The sequence below is a fragment of the Argiope bruennichi genome, chromosome 3 (genome assembly GCF_947563725.1).
Source record: "Argiope bruennichi chromosome 3, qqArgBrue1.1, whole genome shotgun sequence".
Taxonomy (NCBI): domain Eukaryota; kingdom Metazoa; phylum Arthropoda; class Arachnida; order Araneae; family Araneidae; genus Argiope; species Argiope bruennichi.
Window position 1 is genome coordinate 146,002,359 of NC_079153.1, and position 26,282 is coordinate 146,028,640.

A 26,282-nucleotide genomic window follows, 5' to 3' on the forward strand; every position below is an offset into this window, starting at 1 on the left:
TGCAATTTTTTAATGAAGTTCTAGGAGCGTCTTCTAAGACACGTATAAAGTTATTCATCGGTGCGGATTTCAGAGGAGCACTTCAGTTGTTATTCATTCTAGTTTCATCGCTGCTTCAGGAGAGCAACAGCGGGGAAAGAAAATATCAATAAATTCTGACATATTTTTAGGGGAACATAATTTTCATTGTAGAGTAAAATTCGAGGGAACTTACATTCATTAATTCCGAAAAGGAATTTATGTGCTGACAGCTTATTTGCGCAGAACTCACCATTTCAGTTCTCACGATATTAGATATCTGTATAAAGTAGTCAAAAAATTGTTTAAAAAAATAGATGGTATTCTCAATTATTTTAAAACTTTTTTTTTATAAATTCCAATTAGAAGGCATAATTCTGATGAGTCTAGAAATAGTCGCGTTGTTTTCTGGGTTCATCGCTGATGACGGGTCGTATCTCTGTATGAAGCGTTGGCGCCATATATTGCTCATAATGGGTATTATAATCCCATTAGCAGTGGCTATGTCTTTCAATTTCCTCAGACGCTAAGGTGGGAAGGGGATTTCTTCTTTATCGTTACATTCCTTTATATGAATATATAAAGATAATCGTCGAAAAAATTCGATGGAAGATCTAGAAGAACTCCAAGACATTGAAAAGAACATTTCTCGGACATAGAAAAGAAGAATCGTTGAACACAATTAATTGAAAAATTGTAATATAGTAGATAATGAAGCTTCTTATGAAATTATATTTAAAAAAAAATTGCATATCTCTATGAAAGTTTTGGAGAAATCCAAAGACCGTAAAGCCTCTGTGCATGTGAGCACAATAATTGAAAAACGCAAATAGCCAGAGGAACGAAATAAGGCACATAATTTTATCAAGAGTAGAGTTAGATCTTCAATTTTAATGACTTTTGGATGTCACTTAAGTGACTTTTGGATGTAATAAAATGAAAATACTTGTTATTAGATTCCAAAAAATTATACGAGAGAAAATATCAGGTGACACCAGTTGACTTTGTCAAAGCAGATCGAATATAATTTTCACATAAGTACTGCGCTTCTTCAAAAGAAACCGCTTTCCGTCTGAAGTACTTTGGAAATCAGCAAAACTACTACCGATTTAGTTTAGTTTAGTTATATTAACGTCCTGTTTTAAAACAACACTAGGGCCTTTTTATGACGGACCTCGTAATTTTGAACGGAGGTCAGATGATGAGGACGAGCTGGCAACTTCCTCTGCACACCACACCACACCAGCTGAAGGAGATCTATAGCCGAACACACGTCTGTAATATACTGAAAGAGCATTCATCGTAGATGCTATAAAAATATTTTTAAAAAGTTAGAACTGGAAATATCCATTATTTAAAATAGCTGATTCGGTAATTTCAAAAGATCGAAAAACAGACGATCAAGCAGAAAATGAAAATTATAATTTGAAAAGTACGAATAAAAAGAATTCGTGACGTTTCAACAACAAAATGTTGATACGCATTTAGATTCGAAATGAAAAATGCATTGTGAATCAGCCAATAATATTTGCTATTCGAATTTATTCTTGCTCAAACTTTATTTGAACATATAATTCTAGTTCTTACGCTTTACAAAATAAAATCTGTAATTAGCTCTAAAACTGAATTTTAAAAAAATTAAAAAAAAAATTTTTTTTTGTTTTATACTAATAACAGCTTTTGATCAATATAATTTGATCTATAATAATAGTAACAAAAGATAATAAATATATAACGGAACAATTAATATCAAAAAACTAATTAGATTAAACAATAAATTGAAAATATTAATGCGGATTTTTTACTCTGTGCAATCAAATAGTTCCTGCTCTTTTTTTTTTTTTTTTCACATAATTTGACTCCTGCATTTTAAATTTATAGCTATGATCCCATGGCTGCGAAGCTTCATTTTCTTGTTCTTTTTATAAGAAACGATTTAATGATATCTTACGGATTTCTTTCCGAAAATTTGGAACAGTGTGAACTTGTGAGCTGCTGATCTTCTGTCCAAAGGAATCTGTTTACATTTTTGAATCACTTCAGCACAAGATTTGCATTTACATTCACGGTTTTATTATTTTTCAGCGAATCAACATTAGCATAAGATTCATCTGAACAATTATTCTTACAAGCACGTTCTCAAATTCTTGATGTGGTCACTCTGTTCCATTTAAAATGTTTGACAGATGACGTCACTTTAGTCTTTCATCTATTGCAACAAGAGGTGGAAAATAGCAACTCGATCTTTGCTTGAAAATTTTCTTTTTCTCGTTTTAGTTTTGCAATGGGTTGAGTTCAACAGAAATAAAACAACTGATTTAGATTTGCGGATGAAATTAAAAAAGTTGTTATAATTCATAATAATTAGGTTATCCTAAAAAGTGAAAAATGTACCATAAACAAATGACAGATGTCATGGCACATTGATTTTGATTCAATGTTTCGCAATTTCAAGCTATAACATAAAATTACAGCTGCTTTCGCCAATAATTCCTGTTTAAATTTTCACTTTCTGCCATTATTATGGGACAGAAAGAGTAATATCTTTTTTTATTCTCTTCAGAATCAGTAAGGGATGTAAATATAACTTAAATGTTCTGATATTTTTTTTTATTTAAAATATATTTCGATCGTTTAACTTAAATTCTTTTTTGGATTACGTTTTATTTTTTTATATATTAATTCGTATATAGGTATAATAGTGCGATCCAAGACAAAATACAGTCCAGTGCAGACGATTTGAACTGCTCGGGAATGTCAGAAGTAGAAAGTCGAACACACTCACAGAAAGAAAAAAAATTAGGTATGCCTATATAAACATGCAATCTTATTTATTAGCCGCTAGTTTCAATCGCCCCAAAACTATTTTAAAACACATTGAAAACACAGTCTCTGTTTAAAAAAAATTTTTCAGCGTTCAATTCGAATATACAATGAAAAACCGTATTTCACACTGGCTATAAGGGGGAGGGGGCTATTACTATTTGATCAGGACGTTATCCTGTACGCACTCCTGTCATTAAAAAAAATTCTTCCTCTGAAAAATGGTTCAAATCTGTAAGCGAAATAAAAATGAAGCTCGAGGAACGCTTTGTCTCAACAGTTTTGGAAAAAAGGAATAATGAGACTTTCTGAGCGATGGAAGCAGATGACATTTACATAATGCAATAAATAATAATACTTAATATAAAATCCATCAACAGGTTGATCATACGAGAATATAAAAATACGAGATATACGAGAATATAAAAACTTAGAATTCTTCAAAGAGGCAGATAGATGAAAGTTGGCATTAACAGAATTATAAATCTTCAAAACTGGGATAAAATTCGCCAAAAGTTCGGACGTCTGTCGATAAGTCTTTTCTCTCGGACATGAATAGGATTATTCAAAAATACCATGTGCTCGTCAATTATTGAAAAATGTCAAATTTGTTCAGTGACGTTGAAATGGCATCCGTTTCGGAACCAATGAAAGGAAAGTAGAGAAGGACACCATGGTGTGTGACTTCAGTGCCACTCACCTGGATGTCCAGCTGAGTCCTGTCCGTGGAGATCCTGCGCACCTCCCCGAAGGACTGGAACTCGGGGTCCGGGTAGTACAGGAGCTGCGATAGCTCACGCCGGCGTAGGGGCAGCTCTCGCAACTCTGCCACCCCATCCATGCTGAAGGCGACGTGAGTGACTAAAGGTGCACGCTCCGTCGGGGCGTGTAGGCCGGAGTGCCGCAGGGGCGGAGTGCTGCAAACCATGGAATGACCGCCTGGCTGTACAAGGCAGGGCTGAAAGAAGAAGGAGAAAACACTTTCATTAATGAAATAGATTCTAATTATTCTCTATTTTTGAGAATTTTATAAATAATAAAAAATCTCGGATTCATTTTTTTTTTTGTCAAATTTGCTATCAAACTGAGCCTCCGCCTATATGGAATCAAAATGTGATTAATGTGTTGTCACCAAGAATGCAAAAAAAAAAAAAAAAAACCCAAATAGGCAGTAAGCGAAAAAATCGATTTCAAAATTCCATTTTTTCTAAAGAAGCATGTCAAAAATTAAAGTATACAAAAAATAATGCCTTTTCCCGTATGCTGACACCTTCCCAAAGCTAACTGACCAAAAATAATGAAAGTGTTCATTTCCGAAAATACTGATATTCAAAGCATCATAACTCTATCAGAATGAATCGCAGGAGATTGAACCTTTTTTTTTTTTTTTTTTTTATTTAAAAGTAAAGTGTCAAAAATATTTTAGAGAATGTTTTCCATACACCAAAGAATTTAATAAAGTTTAGATTTTATAAATTTTTCAAAACACATTTATTGATTGAGACAAAATATATTATTATTTGCGTCATTTAAATCTTTTTGAAAGTAAAACTGGAAATCGAATTTCATGATTAGTCAGAAATTTTAATTGAAGAATCTTTTGGAACGGTGTAGGGCTTATAAAACTGTAATGTAAAGCTTAAAAACACGATGTTGAAAATGTCATGAAGACTGAATTACAATAAATATTTAATTGAAAATTGCAGCGATGACTACTCTTGGCGAATAAGCTGGTCGCCAAAGGAGGTTGGTTAACAGTAAATTAGTTGCACACTGATACCTAGTGTCTTAGTAGCGTACGAAGTAAAATATAAATTGAAATGCACATTTTTGTATCATTTTAAATAATGTTTTTAAAACCTGAAGTGAAATGCAGCGTACTTTTAAGAGATAAAGTAAACGTTTTTAAAAATATTAATCGTTAAAATTAAGCCGATTATCAGTGGAAACGGGAAATGGCTTGCAAAATCCTATTTTGAAAAGGCTGCTTTAATCAAATAGGAGGTGTGCGGTTTTTTTCCTTATTTTATTAAGTTGGTATTTTTCATTCAGTCTTAGATGTTCAAATTGCTAGCTATCTTTTTCATAAGGGGCCAAATTATTCTAACCAAGAAGCTGAAGTTTGTTTGGTGTTAAGAATAAAGTGTATCTTACTTTCGATACGACAATACGACTTGGTACTTGACAAAAAAAAGTATTTTATATTAAATTTGGTACGAAGAAAACAGTTTTATAAAAGAAAGAAAGCATGCTTTAAATGAGATATCTTCAAGTTCAAATGGGTAATTGATAATTGACACAATTAAAATATTTTGCTAGTAATACATAGCCTCATCGTATTTTTTTTTTTTTTTTTTTTTTTTTACATTCATCCAAACAGTATCTGGACATAGTTCAGACAAAGCTTTGGAATATGAGTCCTTTATTCCAACAGAATCAGAATTTTTGGATCAAAGTTTATGGATCCTGTTCTTGAATCGTGAATTTTTGTCGACTCTGGCATGTTTTATCTTTCCTCTTCCTGTTTTAGTGATCAGAAGAAGGATCTAAATGAATTTATTGAATGGATTTCAAACACCAGATTTTATTGTTGTTGTTGTAGAGGAATACGCTATTTTAAAAAAAGCAACTAGCCACTTAAGTTTTTATTAAATTTTTCCAAGAAACCGAAAGTTTTTGATTCTCATTCATTGGATCAAAAACTACTTCTGTAATGAGAAAACTATTAATTCCCACTGTATTATTGAGTTAAAAATATTATTTATTTAAGCCTAATTCAATTTGAGCATCTGATTGTCGGCATTAATCTTTATGAATGCGTCTACCCAATTTCACTCATTTAAGTAGGAAATAGGAGAGATTAAAATGATGAAACTGATAAAAACAGTTATCCGAAATGACCAATTGTTTCAATTCATTTTTCACACAGTATGACGCTTCTTACCTCATGAAATTCAAGCATTTCTCCGGTGAGTGTGGAAGCCACCATGACCACCATCTCGGGTCTGGCGACGCTGTCCAGGTGATGGCCGGTCACAGTAAGATTCATCGACCCACTGAAACAAGATTATCAAATGTATTAAAGAAACAATTAAAAGACAAGGACAGCTACAGTTGGTCACATCACTAGACAACAAAAACAAGAATTTTCTTCTGTATGTGCACATTGAACTCATGCTCTTCACATGTCCTCACAGACATGATGAAGTTTGCGAACAAGACAGAGATAAAAGAGGCAATGAGTTTGGAGGTTAGGCGCATAGATATCGAGAGGGAAGATCTCATACGGGAAACGCCATATGCACAAATACTCAAATTCCTTCCCCTGATTTTAAGTGTAATTTGAGAGGCTGCCCTGCTATTCAGATCATAGTTAAAAAGGGTAAAGTTCTTCCCGAAAAATATCTCGTCTAGTTTCGAGACGGAGCGCTAATCTAACTATACTAAAAGCTTGGTGTCTAAGAGCTTAATCTTTGGATTGTATCATAACTATGGGTAATGATAAATAAAGTGTTTGTGAATATTAATGTGCACTGTTTCTCTTAGAAGCATTTAAATCTGCATCTCCATAAAAAAAAATGGATAGAAAGAAAATCTACTTTGCAGTAGCCTCACAGGATTGTTTCAACAAAACTTTTCTTTACATATATTTTATGTTTGGTTTCCACATAACGTCAGACGTAGCAAAGAAACTATATTATTGGTCAAATGCGTTTGAAAAATGCTTATCTGTGGTGATTTATCGTACAAATCACAGAAACCACATTCGTCGCTGAAATTGCAAACAGAGAGAAATCTGGCACTCCGTAATCTTACCAATGACGCCTTTCATCAGTCATTTGTTATAGATTCAATTGAAAAGGCAAAGAAGAGAACATCCTATTAAGTTACACTCCAGGTGAGTGCTAAAAGTAATCTACTGAAAAATATTCGCCATCTTGTCTCGTAATCAGAGACAATAACTTCGCCTGAAAATGTATATTCACTAATCACTATAGTAATAAGAGAATTTGCATCTTTATGTGATAATAGGTATACCAATACTTCAAAGCACAAAATCCTATCATAGCTTGTCATAATTTATTCATAGTCGGTAATTTAAAAGTTTTGAAACAGTGTTAGTTATTTAGATACGTCTCTTTACAATCTCAACAACAAAAGATTATTTAGCAATTGCACGCTCTATCCGACATAAATTGCAGCAAAGGATGAATATCGATTATACTGAAATTTTTAATTCATTTCTCAATGGTGCTTCAGTATCTTTAACAGAAAATTCCTCAGAAGGAGAAAAAAAAACTATGAACTTTTCACCAACTGGCGCGTCAAGTATGAAAACAACATGCGAAATCTTTTCAATTAAATATTGGAAGTTCGAAAACTTGTTTTGCAAAAAAGCAGAGATAATTGTCATTTTGGATGAATGTTCATCATGGCAAGGACTCAAAGCATACTCATTTCGCAGTCTATCATATATAAATAATTAGTACCATTCACCATACCACTTGCACGTGTTTCAGAGGAGGTGCCTAATTTAAATGAGCAGAATGTAAAATCAATTACTATGACGCACAAAGTAAAAAGTGATACTTTTCACTTTGCATTCACATATATCCAAAAGATATTTTTTGTCGCAGCATGTGATTCTAAGGGAGAGTGTGGTCAGTTGTTTATGTTCCAGTCATTTACATTAGGTATTCAAAAAATGGGGACTTTCATGTCTGATTAACCCTCACCTGATGGTAGTGACCTGCGGGTGTATGAGTAGCACTTGAGGATCTGGCCGGAATTCGAATTCCTTGTAGAGAGGAGATCCGATGTCTACGTCAGGGGAAGCTTCAATCTCGACGATTGCGTCATCTATCTGCATCTCGACTGGCCCTCGGGTCAATCCTTCGGAACCCCTCCAACTGCCCGTAATACACCAAGCAGAATCCTCGTGGATCCTGAAACAAAATGTAAAGAATCACAGATATTTTCATTACAAACTCATAGTTTCCCATTATCGTTAGTTATTATATACAGAATAGCGCAGAAAAATGGAACAAGCTTCTAGTTTCTGAACTCGAATAGAGTATCCAAATATAGGAAAATACTTTGGTTCCTAAGATAATAAAATAATAATAAAAAAAAGTTACAAAAATTACATTTTCGTACAGCCCTTCATAGCGATACAGTGTCATTGAATAAATATGCTGCTATTTTATCTGCATCATTAACTGATTATTTGGAGGTTTAGCTTAGTTTGATTATATTTTCTCGTTTTAAAGCAGTATTAGAACTATCGGACTCGTAATTTTGAATCATTATCAGATGACGATGCAACCCCTCTCCCAACTTCCGCACCACACCAATGAAGATTGTTTGTGAGGAGCTATAAGTATGATCATAAATCTTTTCATCCACGTACTTCACAGAAAAAACGTAAAAACAGCCTTGGATTTTACAATCCTTGTGAGTCATCCCCAAGATCTCCAGATTTAAATTCATTACAGTACTTCCTCTAGATTTAACTTAAAAAAGGAAGTCTACGAAAATATATTCACTAATATAGTAGATTTGATAAAACTATTTTTATAGTATGTAAATTATTATATCAACGATGTTGTTCAAGTATATATATTTTTTTTCAACCATAAAATATTACAGCAAATATTATTTATTTGCATATTATATTTTGAAAATATATATTTTCAAATAAATATTATAGAAAAGTGAATTTTATTTCATGTTTATGAAATTGTTTGGCATAATCGCATTTTAATAAAAATTTCATACTGTAATGAAATGATCTACAATGAGCGGCCACTGAATTAGGGACAGCAAATTAATAATGAGTTGGACCTCCTATGGTCTTGATAACGAGGCATGGATTCAACAAGTTTGTGAAAGCAGTCCATTCGAATGGGAATGGCTTACTCCTTCAGTTAGGCTGTTCATAATTCAATTAGGGCCGTTGATGATATGTGAAGTTTCTTCACATTTTTCTCCGAAACATTTCAAAGATACTATACTGGATTTAAACCTAGATTTCTAGGTGGCCAATTTATAATTGTCAAGTCAGAGAAATGCTCATCCAACCAAACAGTAACCAACTCAGACCTGTAAGAGGGAGTTGCGTTGCTAGAATATTCCATTTCCGTGCGAATGATAACATAATGGATGGAGATTGCCCAGCAACTCTATGTATTGGATCGCAGGGAGGGATGTTGGTACAAGAATCCAAAACAAGAAATAACTTAGCAGACCAAGATTGAGCCATTATTGCCTTGTACAGTTCCAATCTGGAATGCAGGATCCAATGTCTGACGTCTTATTCTGAATCTTTTGTCGGCGTAAGTAGTTGGAATAGAGATTCATCATTCCATGCTGCTTGTTCCGAGCTCTTTAAGGTTCATTCTATGTGTTTCTCGCCAACGCAAGAGGTGTAGTTCGATGGCATGCATTGAGCAATGGTACTCTCATAGGTCTGCGGCCCATTCGGTGAAGCGAATATTGCACTGACTGTATGACTGGCTTCCTGATTCAGCTGGGCAGTAATTTAAGCTAATGTTGGGCTCCGCTGGTTACGTACAATACGACAGAGGCATCTCACACCATACACTTTCATAGTTAATTGTCCTTTGCAATCTACCCGATTGTCAGTTTTTTTCCCTACCGTTCATTTATTATCGGTATACTCTTGTAATTATCGACCTTGATTAATTTTGGAAACTGGATGACCCATGCGTCACGCGTCTCTATTTGTTAGCGATCCAATGCATTTAAAAAAGAAATTTTACCAATACTGGCATTTGAAACAACTGATTAATTTCAGAAAGAGAATAATGTTGACGTGGTGCGTAGCCCGTCTAGGGGCCCATTCCCGGTCCATGAAGCCCAGTTGGAGGCTGAGCGCTGCATGAATTGTCCTAGATTGAAGATGGTCTTGCTTCTTATGTAGCGAGTCGTCGTGGCTGAGATGAAAAGGTGAGAGGAGCGAGCGTTGCCCAATCAGAGGAGAGGAGGGAATGCGACCAAGATCCGAAGTTTAGGATCTGAAGGTGGGGGAGAGCGGAATATGATGTGGCTATTTCATTTTTGTATGTGGTGTGATTGACAATCTAGAAATACGAATCATACTAATTTGAGCAGTTTAATATAAAAGTTAAGGGGGAAGGGAAATTAATCTAAAGTGAATGTACAAATTGAATTTAGAAGAAAAAACAGTCTAGGTAAGTAAAACACTTTTCAATATTTAAACTTAATCGCAAGTCACTGGCGCACATAATTAAATACTAGGTATGTCTAATATGGCATCTTTGACGATTCTTTTTTCGGCAGTTGATCGCTGTCGTATGTACCAGCTTTTACACAATTACGTGTTTTTCTTTTAAATACTATATAGAATTAATATGACAGGTGACTATATACAAATTTAGATTTTGTATATAGTAATTTATTTAATAATACCTGCATTAACTCAAACAACGTAAAATATAATCCTTTATTTCATTTGTAGCATTTTTCTAACTGAAAGTATATAAGGTGTCCCAAAAATGTGGAACAAGCGTTCATTTCCTTACCTGTTGCAAATTAGATATATAGAGTGATCAAAAAATAACAAGAGGAGTTCGGAACCCTGTAGGGTGTTATGTACTGGATGAAGTATAACAAAATTTGGCCACCAAACATATTAAAATATGCGGTTTCGATTTGTGAAGACAAAAAGAATAAGTATCAGAAAAGGTCAATAGAGAAAATTCTGGCGCTGCGATCAAGAGCTTTATTATGTAATTTACATATACGGGTACTTTGTGACACGATATTGAGGATAAAAGGAAGGGTTGCGGGTATTCAAGTTAATCTGCAAGAATTCGCCCGTTAGTGGCGATGTCACTACGTGAACGTGCCTTCTTAGTCAAGCTGTATAATCAGCAGGATGAAAATGCCAGTGTTTCTCTACATGAATACCGACGGTTAAAACAGTTACGTACAGGACCGATGATCATAACTAACTTACGAAGAACAGTTGAAAGATTTGAAACAACAGGAATTCCTGGTGTGCAACCAGGCCGAGAACCTAAAGGAACAACCTCAAGCAGGAACAAGTTGAAGAAGTTGCAACCGCCGTTATGGATCAGGCGATAGCTAATAAGTAGGGTACCAGCAGTGTACATTCAATATCACGACAAACAGATATCCTGTTCTCGATGGTGCAGAAAATATTGCGGAAGTTCCTGAAATTTTATCTGTATACGATAACACCCATTCAAGAATTGCTCCCAGGGGGCAGAAATACCTTATTTGAATCTGCTTTGAGATTTTTGGCTCCGTTGGAAGTGAATGACGATGGCTATGGCGGATATTATGGAGCGATGAAGCTCACTTTCATGTGTACAGTGATATCAACACACACAACTGCCGTATTTGGGCCGATACAAATCCAAACGTTGGTCAACACATCCCTGTACATTCGCCGAAAATCACTGTCTGCTGTGGGTTCACTGCTTTTTTTTTGTCATCGGCCTGTACTTTTATGAAGAAGTTGGTAGAAATGAATTAGTGACTTGTTCTGTCAATTCCGATATATATGCCGATATGATCGAGAACTTTGTGATACCTCAACAGCAAAGAAATTGCACCGATTTTAGCATTTTCATGCGAAATGGCGTGCCACCGCACTTCAGACTTCGGGTGTAGGATGTCCTGCATCAACATTTCACAGACGCTAGAGTAATTAGTCTTGCATTTCCCATGAAATGACCTCCGAGGTCATCTGATCTAAATCCTTGCGATTTCTTGTTGTACAGCTACTTGAAAGGCAATGTGTTCCTGACATTCCTGCTTTAAAAGATCAAATAACGTAACATGTCTGAAAATTAAATGCCGCTGTACTTCGAGCCATCGTTGAAACTCTCGTGTACAGCATGCAATTATTTTAACACGAGTCTGGTGGTCACCTTAAGCAAAATTTGTAAATTGGTGTAATAAACGTTTTTTATTGGTACTTGGTGTGTTGTTATTTACTGCTTCCATTGACAGATATGTATTTTTTTTTTCCACATATGCGCTTGCAGCAGCAGAATTTCTCCAATCAAAGGTTTTTTTTTTTTTTTTTTTTTTTTTTTTTTTTTAAGCATAAAGCGCTACAGGACTCCAAAAAACCTCCTGTTATTTTTCAATCACCTTGTAATTTCAATTGCAAAATTTCATCACATAAGATACCCAAATATATGACAAAACTTCGGTTTCTGTAGAGAAAAGATAATAAAAAGTTCCAAAAATAAATTTTTATACAGTCCCCCGGTAATGAGAAACTTTGAATGAATAAAACGTTTTTCTTACGCGCATATATAAGAAGAAAGTTTCATGCTTCTATCCATAAAATTTTCTCAAATATTAAAATGGACAATTTATAGATAGATCATTTTTACCATACCTCTGATCGCTATCAGAGCGAATCTTCTGTTGTAATTTTTAGAGATAATATATATATTATAAAAAAATTATTAAGTGGACAGAATTAGAAAGTAAACATATTTTTGTAATCTATACAAAATTACATTCTTTTAGTATTACCTAGGTATATACCGTCCAATTTATTACTTGTGACATTCTGAATTTTTTGGAAAAGAATTACATGATATGTATTGCTAAATGCAATTAAACCATTAGTTGAAGCATAATGCCAATCAAAATTAACTGAATATTTTGAAAACCATTCAATACATTCTCATACAAAATGAGACAAATCAACAACTTTCTAAAACTGCCACACCTCATAGCAGAAAAAATTGCCATAGATTATAATCTTCTTATACGAATAATAGTTACCATTCCACAAGTTACTGCTTTGAAGATTTTTTTATTAAAGCGATAATCTGTTAAAGCAATAATCTGTCCAAATTACATTTCTCGGGAAAGCAGAGTTTTATTTTCCTCATTAGTTGACACTTTCCAATAACAATGAACAGGTGCAAATATCTGTCATTTTCTTCGGTAACAGCAAAAATAGTCATCTGGTTGGTTTCGAAATCAGTTCCATAATTTGATTCATAGTCAAACGTTCTCCCCTCCCCCCCGAAAAAAAAGGATAATTTCGAATTCTATGTGTCTTTTCGTCATTTATTTACGTTACGTGAAGCGTTATTTGAGTAAAGAACAAGAAAGAAAAGTAATTGATCTTCCAGTTCCAAATAAAAGTAGATGAGTAGATTTCATATTAAATAATTTTTATTAATATATAACAAACAACATTGTCTTAAATATTTATTTTAAAAAATAATATAATACGTTGTGTATTATTGTAAGTACTGACATCTCCATTGCCCTAATACTCTGACAATTCCGTTCGTAAAATATCGATAAAAAAAATCAGAGAATATTTGATGCAGCATTTTGTTACCTAATAACAATGCAAGGAATTTTTGCCATGGCTATGCTGTGAGCGACGCCGGTGTCAAGACGGTGTCCGTAGAGGGTGATGTTTGTTCCACCGGACACAGGTCCCCACCCCGGATAGATGCCGTACAGCTTGGGAACCTAAGAAAATAAAAATAATTTTTCTAGACAAAATCAATTATCTCAGACTGTTATAAATGAAGGTGAATTTTCAGCTATACAAAAAAAGATGAACCAAAATAAAATACTTAGGTGAAGAAATAAACCGTAACATTTCTTTCAATAATTATAAAACTGTTTGTCTTTTTGACCATTCATTTTAAAAAATGCGAAATTTTCAAAAAAAATATTATTACTTCCTACTTTTTTATATTTCTTACCACTATATTCGTACAAAAAACATATGGTAATGGATACTTAAAATGAGAGAAGAAAAAAGAATTTAGTTATGCACAATTAACAGCAAATAAAATATACGACTTTTGATAATAACTTACTTAAAAGTCAGTTTTTAAAATTTATTTAAAATCTTTTGTTTATTAAATTTATAAAGCTTGAAGTTTTTTCACATCTTTCAGAAAGATAACATAATTTCATTTCAAACCGAGAATTATTTTATTTTAAAATAGATGAGAGTGCTTTAAGAATTCTGATTAGAATTCAAATGTTTTAAATACTTCATTTAACGAATATTTTGTAAAAACTGTATCTTAATAATTTGTCCATATTTTCATTCCATTTGTGGTAGCAAGACAATGATTTTATAGTTCTTTAACCAGTTGCTGTGTTAGAGGACAGCCATTAGAATGGCTTTCAGAAATCGAATTTTAATAAAGCATCAAGAAAAGTTGATCCCCGTTCCCTTTTGGGTGCAATTTTCTTGGTTTAGTACTGGACTGAAATCATCACGCAAGAGATAACACAAACTGATAAACAGGGCTCCCCAGTGGAAATAGCGGTCCGTTTAAAGATCATTTTGGAATAAAATATAAAGTTTCATTTTATACTCCTGTCCACAATAGGACGCCACGCAACCTCAACCGAATCTCATCTTCAACCATTCAACAATCTGACATGAAGGACGCATGTATGTAAAAATAATAAGGCTAATAAAATGGTAAAATACTCGTCACTGTCTTTTTATGTGTATCCTAGTTCCTTAATTTAAGATTCTGAACTGGTCATTGGGGGAGGTCTTTTATGGGAAGCAATCAATCTGCAGGAAAAGAATGATGGACAGTCTACGTAAGCAGACAATTACTGCAAGGTACAGGCTGATCAATGCACAAGAGATAGGAACTTCAGGTTAAAAAAACATGTAAACATTAATATTCAACCAAAGATTTTTTTTTTCAAATAAAAGAAAATTTACATTTACTTGGTTTCACTCTTTAAAAAAAAACCATGGAAATTGTTACTTACCACGTAAGAAAATATTGCATCGCTTCTAACAGAGCCCTTTTGATCGTAAGGTCCATTATTCCAGGACATGTCGGTCACATTCACTTCTACGCGGCCGTTTAATGCCGAAGGCACGGGACTAGTCTTGCACTGAACCCTGAAAAAGACACATGGCACCTTTTCTACAAACCTACTTCGAAAGAAATTCCAAGGCAAAATAAATAAATAAAAATCATAATTTTCATTTCAATAAATTATGTACACGGAGTATTGATTCGTTTCTGAAGCCTTGTATTTAATGTGAAAATGAAATGAAACATTACTAAAGCCCTGTGTAACTCCTATACCCTCTCAAAAAATTCTGAAAACTGCATAAAATCCGATATAATTTCGAAGAATGAGCATCATTTATATATGAAGAATATTAATGTAGAGCGCATATGTATTCATACACACATATTTGCAAATAATTATTAAAGCAAAAAACATAATTTTGTAAATCGATTTCTTTACATCGTAACACAAATTTACTCACATGTTTAGTTTTTTTGTTTCTTTGTTCAAAATTAAAAGCGACTATAACATTATACTGAATCCTTCAAGTTTTACAATTAAGTTTTGCCCTTCAAAATAGCCGTAAAAGGAAAATTATTGGACAAAAATTTAATACGGTAATTATTTAAGGGTCATGGGGTTTTATACTTTATTAAAAAAAAGAAAAAGAAAATAGTTCGAAAACTCGCTACAGAGGGTAACGGCGCTGTATGAAATATCATAAAACAAAATAAGGCATTGGTTCAAAATGTATTTAATCCTTTGTGAAATTATGAAAAATTGCAAAGACTTACCAAAGGGCCTATGCAAATAAGAATTAAGTTTCGATTTCATCATTTCAATATGTTATTTACTTTTTAGTTCTAAAATTAAGTCTCCTGACAAAGTTCTCATTGTTACCAGACGTGAATTTTATTAAAACATGCTTTTATCGTTTGTTATGGGCACTCGTTTTCTCGTTTGTTACGGATAGAAAGTGCCGTACATCGTAAGACGAATATGCCGATTATCAATGACACTGCAGGAAAATGTTTGCAAAATTTAAAGCTATAAGTTTGTTATGCGCAGCCCCTTACCGCAGAAGGAAGCCTGTTTCTGCGAACATCAAGGAGGCTGCTTTATTTGCTACAAAGGAAGCAACAATTGAAAGTCCTTCTGGAATTTACAGCTATATGTGGATGCTGTAAATTCCAGAACAGCTGTAAATTCCAGTGATAGTTCCAAATATAGCTTTAGACATGTATCGAATGAACTTACTACTGCGATGTATAAGTTGTTGCGTTATTAGGCATAGAAAATAAAATGTGTTCAACTTGAAACTAATTATCTTGCTGTAAGAGAATAATTACAATAGAATTCCTTGCGCGAATGAAGATGAACGAACAATGGCCCTGGAACGTTTTGTTCAAGACTGAGACCTAAATAGAAATATAAACTCCCAGAATGCCGGCGCCCTGACCGATGGGCAGCGCATCTTCCCAGCGGTCTGGGCGTCCCAGGTCCGAGGACTGGTTCGGGCATGGTTGCTCCTTACCTTGTCTCCTACCGCTGAGGTGTGTGAAAAAGCCCCCCTGTAAAAATGGGTTGTGCAAGTGAGTGAGTGTCATTTTCATATGAGCTAGAAATCAGACTTCTGCCTCGAGTGCTGAGGAGTCTTTACCCTCAGAAGCTACAGCAACCCCCTTTCCGTTCTAACGCGGACACGGCAACAACGTCATCATAATCAAACACCCAGAACTGCAGAATTTCAGACAAATAAATTTCACATGCTAACCTCCTAATTTCACTGCATTTTCCTACAATCATAATTTGGTGCAATATAAAAACAAACTAGTTAATTGGACAATTTTTCTTGACGATTCTTGGCACAATTGGACCATTAATCTTTAAGGGACGATTGATAGTTAGGCACATGCGTAACACTGTAATTGCTGCTCGATTAAAAGCCGATGTTAAAATTATTCATTAAGATCTGATATGCACTTTAGACATTATGATTTTTACGTAGAATGGCACTCCACCTTACATTGGTACAAGTGTCATATAAACAGCATTTCAAGAATGGTAGGATTATAAGCTGACGCCTGATAACCAGACTTCCATTCCTATGAACTCTTACTGTAAAGTTACCTCAATGCCATTTCTTTTATGATGACAGCATAAATAATTTGGCGGAATTGAAAAGCGGGATACACTGATAACTCCGATTTCTTTCATTCTAAATGATGTTATTGAGAAAGCTGTTATATGAATTCAGAAAATGACGGAAGCCATATTGAACATGCTTTGTAACACATTTTAGAAATGGAAAAAAAAAAAATTAACAGATCTTTTAGTATCTTATTTTGTTTACTAATATTACATAATTATCCATTCATAATATGATTTTGAATATTTTTTGCCTGGACGAACAAAAATAAATTTTACAATCTCCTGAAAATTGTTACCAAGTTTAAAAACGCTTTGTGCAGTAATTTTCATTTCATGCCCATTTCATTAATTTTAAAGACTCTACATATTCAGAAGTGTAGGGGATAACAAATAGCTAACAGGAAGAAAACTATTCATAAAATATCAAGAATTTGGTAAGCTGTCTGTTACTTCTGGAATGACTGGAGAGGGACTCGAATCCCTTGTAATTTTTTTCAATGCAAGTATATACTTTTTTTCATGTCATCACTTAAACTATCCATGTTTAAAGATATATTACAATCTATCACGATTCCACCATTCATATATGTTAATGATCTCTGAAATCATAATTCATAATGATCTCTAAATGAAACAGATAAGAGACAACCTAAAACGAATATCATAGAAATAACAGAAACCCTTTATTCATAAGAGACTTGGACCACTTTTTGTAAGTCGTGACTCATTTTAAGAAACTGCGGTAAAAAATACGAATATCATCTAGAAGCTTAACATATAAAGGAATATCTCTTTTAAAAATATCATAACCACTTTTCAGAGACATCCAACAGAATAAATTGACCACTGTATATATATATGCTTATTTATTTATTTTGGTAATTCCTGTTACCATGTGAGATCTTGAATTAGACCTTTTACATTTAAAAAAAGATTAAGTTGTTTTTGTGCACACTTTGAATCTGGATTTGGTTAAATGCAATATCATTTAACAACAATCTCATCAAATATGAAGCATTATTAAATCTATTTTCGATAGTTCACTTTAATTATGCCATAAGAATGTTTCATGGAAATTGTTAAGAATCATATCTTTATTTATTTCAAACCTGTACTGAATGGTCATATTTTTTGCTCACTATTAGTAGTGTGAATCTTTATAAATGGTAAGATTCTATAGAAGAAATTAAAGAATCCCACTCGAGCTAAAATCTTTACTAAAATTAATGAAACTAACCATCTCTAGTAAGAAGCAAAATATAAATAAATTAATAATGTATTACATTTTTCAAAATTAATTATAAAAAAAGGCAATGAAGGATGCCATATTTGATTCCGATCTGGCACTCACCTATCTTTCTGCCAGAGGAATATGAGGCAAGGTATTCCGGCAACTGAAATGGAGATCTTGGAATGAAACTCCCCAGCCTGGGAAGAGCCGAAATTGTCTCCCCGGATCGTCAACAGAGTTCCACCCTCCGTTGGCCCGCTCGTGGGCTGCACCTGGAAGACACAAATTATCCCGCTTTAGATTTCATAGGATTTTATCATCGCATTCCAAGAGATTGCGGAATACACTATCAACAATCTAAATGCTCGAGTACGATGTGGTGCAGTCTCTACTTCAATGACAATGTGACGCGCTTCTCTTTCGGTAATGGCTCTTTCACGATGCTTTTTCCTTCTGAAATTGGACACAAATCTGCAATTTTAATGACATACAGTGATCAGTGACAGTGATCATATACCGAATTTAAAAGTGCATCTTATAGCATTCTTAAATGATCCCTTCCGCATACGCAGAAATAAATCTGGACGGTCAACAGTTTGGTGCATTTAGATTAACAAGTAAGTGTGATGAAACCACAAGCCCAAATTCTTCTATCTAGCTCCCTGCGTTTCTGATTTATCGTGATCACATTAGCCTTGAATCAACCTGATATTTTGTAACAGGTACGTAGATGTTAAAAGCACAGAAAACAATTGACACAGATTAAGAACCCGTCAAGTAGACTCAGACGATGAAAGAAGTGGCTGTATCAGGAATAATCCAGTATCCATATCAAACTGTACTTGATACAGAGAAACCAAGTATTAACCTAACTCTAGCTCACAGGTGAGAAAACAAATGGTTTTCCGTAAACGGATTTCATTTAAAATTTGACAAAAATTTATAATTTTAGTGAAAAGACCGCACATCAGATTTCATCTGTCTAATTAATTACATTTTTCGAGTAACCGCTTTCATAGAAAGACATGATTCTGAATTTTTTTCCCGCGAAATTCCAGGAGGTCAAAAACTTGAAAGATTCCCAAAAATCCCGATGTCGGATTTTTGAGATTGCATTACTTTCTCTGGTATGCGAGAAAATAAAAGACGAGTTATAAAAGAGTAAATGGTGCCGAGTTGCCATAAGTGACAGAACACTTCAGAGTATGATGTAAGCAAGGGAATGGAGATACTGAGAAGTGAACAGGACGTAAACTAAGATGCGCAGCGACAATGAAGAAATACAAAACCTGGGAAATAACTGCCTCTTTTAATGGATGATTCAGATGCTTTCTAAAGTGTGCCAATAAATCCTTTCACTTCCATCACATGAAACTTATTTATCAATTATATAAAGACTTCGAAAATTCCTCATTCCAATTTGTGTCTGATAGTCAGACTGATTGCCAATGACACAAAAATAACAGAATGATTCTTAGAAATGGAAAAATATAGGAAAGCGAAAGAAAACCGACCTCGTAAATGAGTGGTGAGCAGGAGTTCGTAGAGTGTTTGTCTGGTGTCTCGCACTCGAGAACGTGGGAACAGTGGTCGCCACACCATCCGCACCCAAGCGGGTCCTCGGTGCTCAGGCAGGAGCCACAGTCCTCATATAAGGAGCATGATCCTATTGGAAACTTCACCACCTGCAAGGTAACAAATTGTCGAATTAGGCAAAGACAGTAAGAAATATCAGACAGAGCTGAAAATAAGATTATTGCAATCCAGATCTCTACTAATGAGCCTATAAAGAGTAAATGAAGTCTTTATGTGAACTGTATTACCGCTGCTATTGTTCCAAAGGAATGTTTCCTGGCAGCTGCAAAGATTCTTCAAAACGTAATGCACAATCCACTGTAGCTGGGTGATGACAGACACAGAGATAAGAAAAAAACAACCTATGCTTAATTTTTGTTAATTCGTTTTTCCCAGTAAGGAGACATGAGCAAGCAACGGTACTCGTAACAGCATACATAAGCAGAAATCGAATTGATCTAGTTAAATCCTGAGTGTGTGTGTGGGGGGGAGGGGGTGATTTTTGGGAGACCTTCTTGGACGCGAAAAGAAAATAAATGAAGTGACCAGAGTTTTATAAAATGGATATCAAGTTGCAGTAACAATAACATAAGAATGCACATTGCCTATATGGCATTTCCGAAGGTTGGCAACATTTTTAGTGCTTACCATAGCCAAGCAAGTTTTTTTATTTTTTATTTGATGTTCTACACTGTGCAGTATGAGCGCGTCAAACATTGCTTGTACTGAGTAACGTGGAATAAAATAAGTATAGATGCAATAACCACAATTAATTTGTTTAGTTTTAAAGTATCTGGTTTTCCGTTTAGTTCAAAAGAAAACAAAAGATAATGAAGGCCATTCACGGATAAACTTCTTGATAATCTTTATGGAATTGAATGGAAAGATGAATTGAAAATTATTTAAATAATGAGAAATGTGCTCTCTTTACTTTGTTTCCAACCAAGAAGTAGATGTTTTCTTGACTAGGGTCGAACGCATTCGATCTTTGGATCACTTTGTCCTCACCTGAGGCGATATTCTTCTTATACAGCACTTGCTGATCACGTTTTTCCAGGTGGATCTAAAATAAAAAAGCACAAGTTTCAATTTTAGACCAATACTCCAAAAAATACAATTATGATGGTATAGAAACGCAAGTAAGCAAAAATTTCTTACTCACATTTTATTTGTAATATGTTTAGAGGAACTGTATTTGTCATTGATAATTGCATATGCAAGTGACAGGGAAAGAAAGTCTTGATGAATAGTTTTTCGAATTCATTTTCTTTCAGTCATTCCTCAGGGGCAGCAGTTCATTAACCATTTAAATAATTTGTAATTCGAAAGCTGCTTAATGTCTAAATTTTACAATAATATTCGAAGTTATAAATAAGTATCACGGAGGCAGAGGGTCTAATTTTGATAATAAATACAAACGAATTTTTATCGATAAAAGATATGCGCAATGAAAGAAGCTGTTTAAAAAGTATATACAATAAGAAAAGTACTTTTCAATATAAAAATAAATATAAAATGTTTATGTTATGTAAGTTACGTTGCGTATGTTATTTCACTATAAAATGTTACGAAATTAAAATAAAAGAGTTTCACAAAGTGGAATTGCTTCGATGTCATAAAATCTAAAAAAAAAAAAAAAAAATGTAATAACAATTTTCCTTTGCATAAAATTACTTCACAGCAAACTAATGTATATGTGTGCGAAAATTATTTTTAAATTCCAGCAATTTTTTAAAATAAAAACACTTCTACTGCAACTAAAGCACTTATACTTTGTTAAACGCACAACCTTTTAGTTTTTTTCAGATCTCTTAAAATTTAATTATTGGGGCTTTCACTTTTTGAGATGGAACTTTCATGCTTAATAACATCAAGAACATAATAAAAAGAATAAAGAAACTTTTCTTTTTAGGACTTGGCTTGTTTCGAAAATGTAAATGTTGTGAGCTGCTCTGAGAAGCATTTATAAGTTCTAATCTTCACTTCCCATCCAATGATTTCAAAAAGGAAACTCAAGTGAACGAACTTTGATATTTCGCAAAGACTTGAATCCGAATTCAACAACTGAATCTATATTATATGTTGTCCCCAAAATTTTATTTCTAACCTTTCAACTCAAATAGAATCGATACTCAATCAAATCTCCAGTTATCATAATGCCATTTGCTTCTCTGGTAACTTCACTAGTAGTGATTTGCTCAGGTATCTTCATGACGTGCTACTACTTCACTACGTGTGTAGAGTCGGCGGCGGAGGTTTGCCGACTGGGAGGAGAGCGAGACAGGGGGAGGGGAAAGCATATTTCTCTAATTTGGCTTCAGCTTAACTCATAATAATTAATTTTTACATTTAGTTAAAGATACTGGCTCTTTCTTTCACTGTTAAAAATTTGCAAAGATATTTTCAAAAAAAAATGTTTTTAGTTTCTTTGACTGATCATCAAAAGATTATCGATATTCGAGTCCATTTTGAAATTCACTCGTGCTGAGATCTAATTTTGGAAAAAACATAGCTATATTTCAGTCTAAATTGTAGTTTATATATAGAAACAGAGATTGCGACAGAATGACGTGTCATGTTAAATGAACAAATGCGTGTTCTTATCATCGAAGCTATGGACATAAAATGAATGTAAAAACAAAATTCCAAAAGTTTTATAAAAGAAAGCTTTTAGAAATACAGAATAATAAATTAAAAAATACTCGATGTTTCCTCCAAAAGTCGATTTTTTTTAGCACTTTTTATATGAGTTACTACAACGAGCAGGAATTCAGATGAATTCAATTCGAATCTGAGGCGAATAAGTGTGCGTGCACAGTAAAAAATGTACTACAGTTTGGACATGAACAATATAGAAGGAGGAAAACATACAAAGCAATTTCTTAAGGGTGAAGAAAATATGTTATAAATATATGTACAAATATGTATGTTATAAATTTATGTAAGGTATGAAAAATGGACTACTACTCAAACATTAGGTTTCCCATGTATTTATTTTTCAATGTATATTTAGGATTAAAAAACCAATACATTTTTTTGCAAACAATTAGATCTTGAATACGACCCTCCCTATCTTCATTTTTAGGCAAGCATTCTTGCAGTTAAATGCTTTTTCCTTTAAAGATATTGCAAGGTAATATTCTTCCCCAAAAATGATTTTTATCCCCTCAGTTTCAAGTATTGGTTTTTCTTAAACCCTTCGTAAACAATGACGAATCTGAATCATGCAAGAATTGCTAAATTTTTTATATTTAGTCTGCAATTTAGTGAAAGTCTTAAACAATTCAAAATGCAAAAATCACTTGAAAACGCATCATTACCTTAAATGTCTTTATATTACTTTAGGGATTACAATAATAAAAAATGTCCCAAATAAGGTGTGCCATCTAATTAGAAAGTTAAGTAAATTCGTGTGTGAAAGGGTTAATATGTTATATGTGGATATTCTACGAATAACTATTTTAAGCATCATTTGATCAATACACCTTTATCTAAAGTTTATTTAAAATTTAGAAGAAATTATATAGATTTTGAGTAATAGAAAGAAAAAAAATCAAAAAGAAAATTTTAAAAAAATACGTTTTCCTATAACATAGTTGCAATACAAAATAAAGAATCTGAAGAATCTATGTAGTAATTTATTTAACAAATTTAGTACATACTTGAATAAATTTTTTTATTGTATTTAAAAAGCTACCACACCATATTTATATTTATTTTTTGTCGTCAATTGAAATCGGTAATATTTCTTTAGTATAATGATTGCAACCTGTCAATTAGATTGAAAAAAAAAACATTTTTTACTGTTAAATAAATTTAATTTATAATTACACAATTTACTTATTCCAGTGACTTATAATGAATACATATAATTTGGCTAAGGCTCAAAGTAATTCTTCTTAGCATGCATATTGCACAAGAGTGTCGACAGAAAAAGAGTTTTTTATTAAATTTAATTTAACCATGAACTAGATTTTAATGAGAGAACTCTCACATTGAAATAAATAAAATAAATTTACCAATTCGTTACCGAGGAAATAACAATTAGGTGAACAAAATGACTATTAATTTTGGAACTATTATTCATTGAATTTTGAATTAGGGAAAACAAATTTATCTTCCTATTCATGTACAATATGAAAGTATATTTCCCTAATGACTCCACTTGCAGGTAATCGAAATACTCAATGAAAGCAATTTTTTTTTTCTCATAACATATAATAACTCTTAGCCGAAAGACAATCGGCAAAAATGCGACGTCTGATTTACTTGTCAGCTTATTGATTGTTCTACTAATATAATGCAAATTAGAAACTGAATGAAAGAAAACCTGCGGATTTTACTTCTTCGGCATCCATCGCATTGTGTTCATAGTTGGCTGATCAAAAATTGTACGCAAAATCCGGCATCTTATTGGCCTGCCATTCTATCGATTATTTTACCAAACATAATCAAACGTTTTAACTGTTACTTGGATATTTTGACTGTTTACAAGATATTTTTAAGGTAATTTTTAAATTATCATATTCGAGAATGTGCAGCTCTTCAGAACTATCCTGAAGTGGTGAAGATTTTTGACGACGAAACTCTCAATGTCTCGCCGATGGGGAGCAATTGCCCCCCTGGTAACGCCGTCTCTGTACGTGCGTCTAATAATTCACTAATATCACTATTACTAACTTCCAAATGTAATTAGTGTACAAGACAGATAATTTATTTTACATCAGAGACTCGATCAGAAGAAGGGAAAACTAAGAATTTGAGCAAATCAGAGAGTGATTGCACCTATGAGCCAATGAACGAAAAGAGCATGTGACCGTCATTTTTGCTGCTGAGAGAAGTGGAAAGCAGGTTCGTCAACAACCCTGAGACGGAACCCACGCACTGACACCGCTCGTTAGATGCACTGCAGACTCTCAGAGAAGTGAAAAATGGAGGCCCATCATATCCCACTGCAGCCGCAAGGATGTTTTATGTCCCTTCTATAACCGCAGACGTCAGCGGCCACTGGTTCTTTAATTCATCCGGTGACAAGCAGTAGGCTCAAAAAATTTCGCAAGCCCAAATAAAGATTTAAAAAGTATTTATTAAAATGTATAGTCTTTTCCTCCTTTGAATTATTATTATTAATGTAGTTGCCTAAAACGAATAACTTTGGAGCAGAAAAAAAGTTTAGCTCTTTTTCTGTTACGATTTTTAGATTTTATTAAAATTATTATTTCGCATCCCGTGTCAAAATTTCTGATCGTTCAGAAAATATGGGCTGAATATGAAAATTCAAAATTGACAAATAGGTTTTGCAATCTACGTTGCTACTTTTATGTTGTGGGACTTCCTTATTAAAGGCTGTGCAAACTGGCCTTTTATTTTCCGATAACGAAGTAAACAAACAAACAAACAAAAAAACACTGCAATCCTCAAAAAATTTCACCAACCTCCATATTTATGGCGTTTTCAAGTCCAGGTAAAAAAAGAAAGAAAACATTTTGAAATGATATCTGACTAAAAACACAATCAGTGAAAAATTAAAGAGCTACTCATACGAAATTCGATGTAAAATTTCAAGCCTAAAACTCCGGATTTCTCATAAATTTTGGACGATATCTGTACCTGGGAAGTCTGTCTATCCTTGTGTGGGCTAATATGATAACTAAAAGATGCGAGACACTTGGTGATATTGAATGCGTCATTTTATCACTAGACTTGCAGATTTTGTCAAAATTTGGTCGAAACCTGACGAACCATTGAATGTCTCGTCGTCTATATCTAAACGCAATAATTCAAAATAAAATAGGTTAACTCAACAATTAAATTCATAATGAGATCGTTTAATCAAATTTATATTCTAATCCCAATCCAGATTTAAATCAATTCCGATCATGAAGAAGTTCAAAACTCTCATTCAGTTTTCCCGACTGCACAACAAACCGCAAGGAAAGAACAACATTGCCAATGCTCTGGTGCAGCAAAACTGAATGATATTTGTTGGGAAAGGAAATTTCTAAAATTTTTTTACTGAAATGGAAATAAACGCTTCAGTGAAATACTTTTGGTTATCCAAGATGGTATTCGGTCACAATATGTCACTTGTACTTATACCAAAAAGAAAATCCTGAAAACAATAAGATTTAAAAACATAAAATTAACATTTTTATATATAAAAATAACCAAATAGTCATTACATAGCTCAGCAGAACTGCCGAAAACAAGCAAACCAACCACTGGACATGAGGAACTCCGAATAGCAATTTTTAAGCCATATTCTCACATAAAATGGTTTGTGCAAAAAATGGCTCGTCAAATTTACCTGTTAAATCCACCATAAATAATCGAATTTTGAGTTTTCAGTTACAAATATGGAGTAAGGCTGCCAATCAACCAAAATGTGTTTTAAATAAATATTAGTATGCTTAACTTTTGGCAAATTTATGCAAATATAAAAGAAAAATAAAATGAATATTTATTTTCCAGGCTTTCATTTTAGCAAATGTATCTATTATTTCTCTTTTCCATAAAATTTAACTTTCTATTTAAGGGAACGTCAGGCGGAAGGTGTGCTTTTATGAATCACGTTTTTATTAATATTTTAACTTTCGACTTGTGTGTATGGGAATAGGCGAACTCAAAGTTCAAAGATCGCCAATGG

At 33.4% G+C, this 26,282-nt stretch overlaps 1 protein-coding gene across 1 annotated transcript in view; it reads right to left on the minus strand.

The window, feature by feature from the left end:
* The window catches only part of LOC129962512 (hepatocyte growth factor receptor-like), a 93,433-nt gene that overhangs the window by 27,171 nt on the left and 39,980 nt on the right, over window positions 1–26,282 (minus strand). The window contains exons 5-12 of the mRNA XM_056076258.1: window positions 20,568–20,699; window positions 19,576–19,746; window positions 18,182–18,333; window positions 14,647–14,782; window positions 13,229–13,365; window positions 7,578–7,787; window positions 5,786–5,897; window positions 3,542–3,799 (exon numbers count right to left, since the gene is read on the minus strand). Of these exons, the coding sequence (XP_055932233.1) occupies window positions 3,542–3,799; window positions 5,786–5,897; window positions 7,578–7,787; window positions 13,229–13,365; window positions 14,647–14,782; window positions 18,182–18,333; window positions 19,576–19,746; window positions 20,568–20,699 (1,308 nt within the window). The remainder of the gene's footprint in view (window positions 1–3,541; window positions 3,800–5,785; window positions 5,898–7,577; window positions 7,788–13,228; window positions 13,366–14,646; window positions 14,783–18,181; window positions 18,334–19,575; window positions 19,747–20,567; window positions 20,700–26,282) is intronic.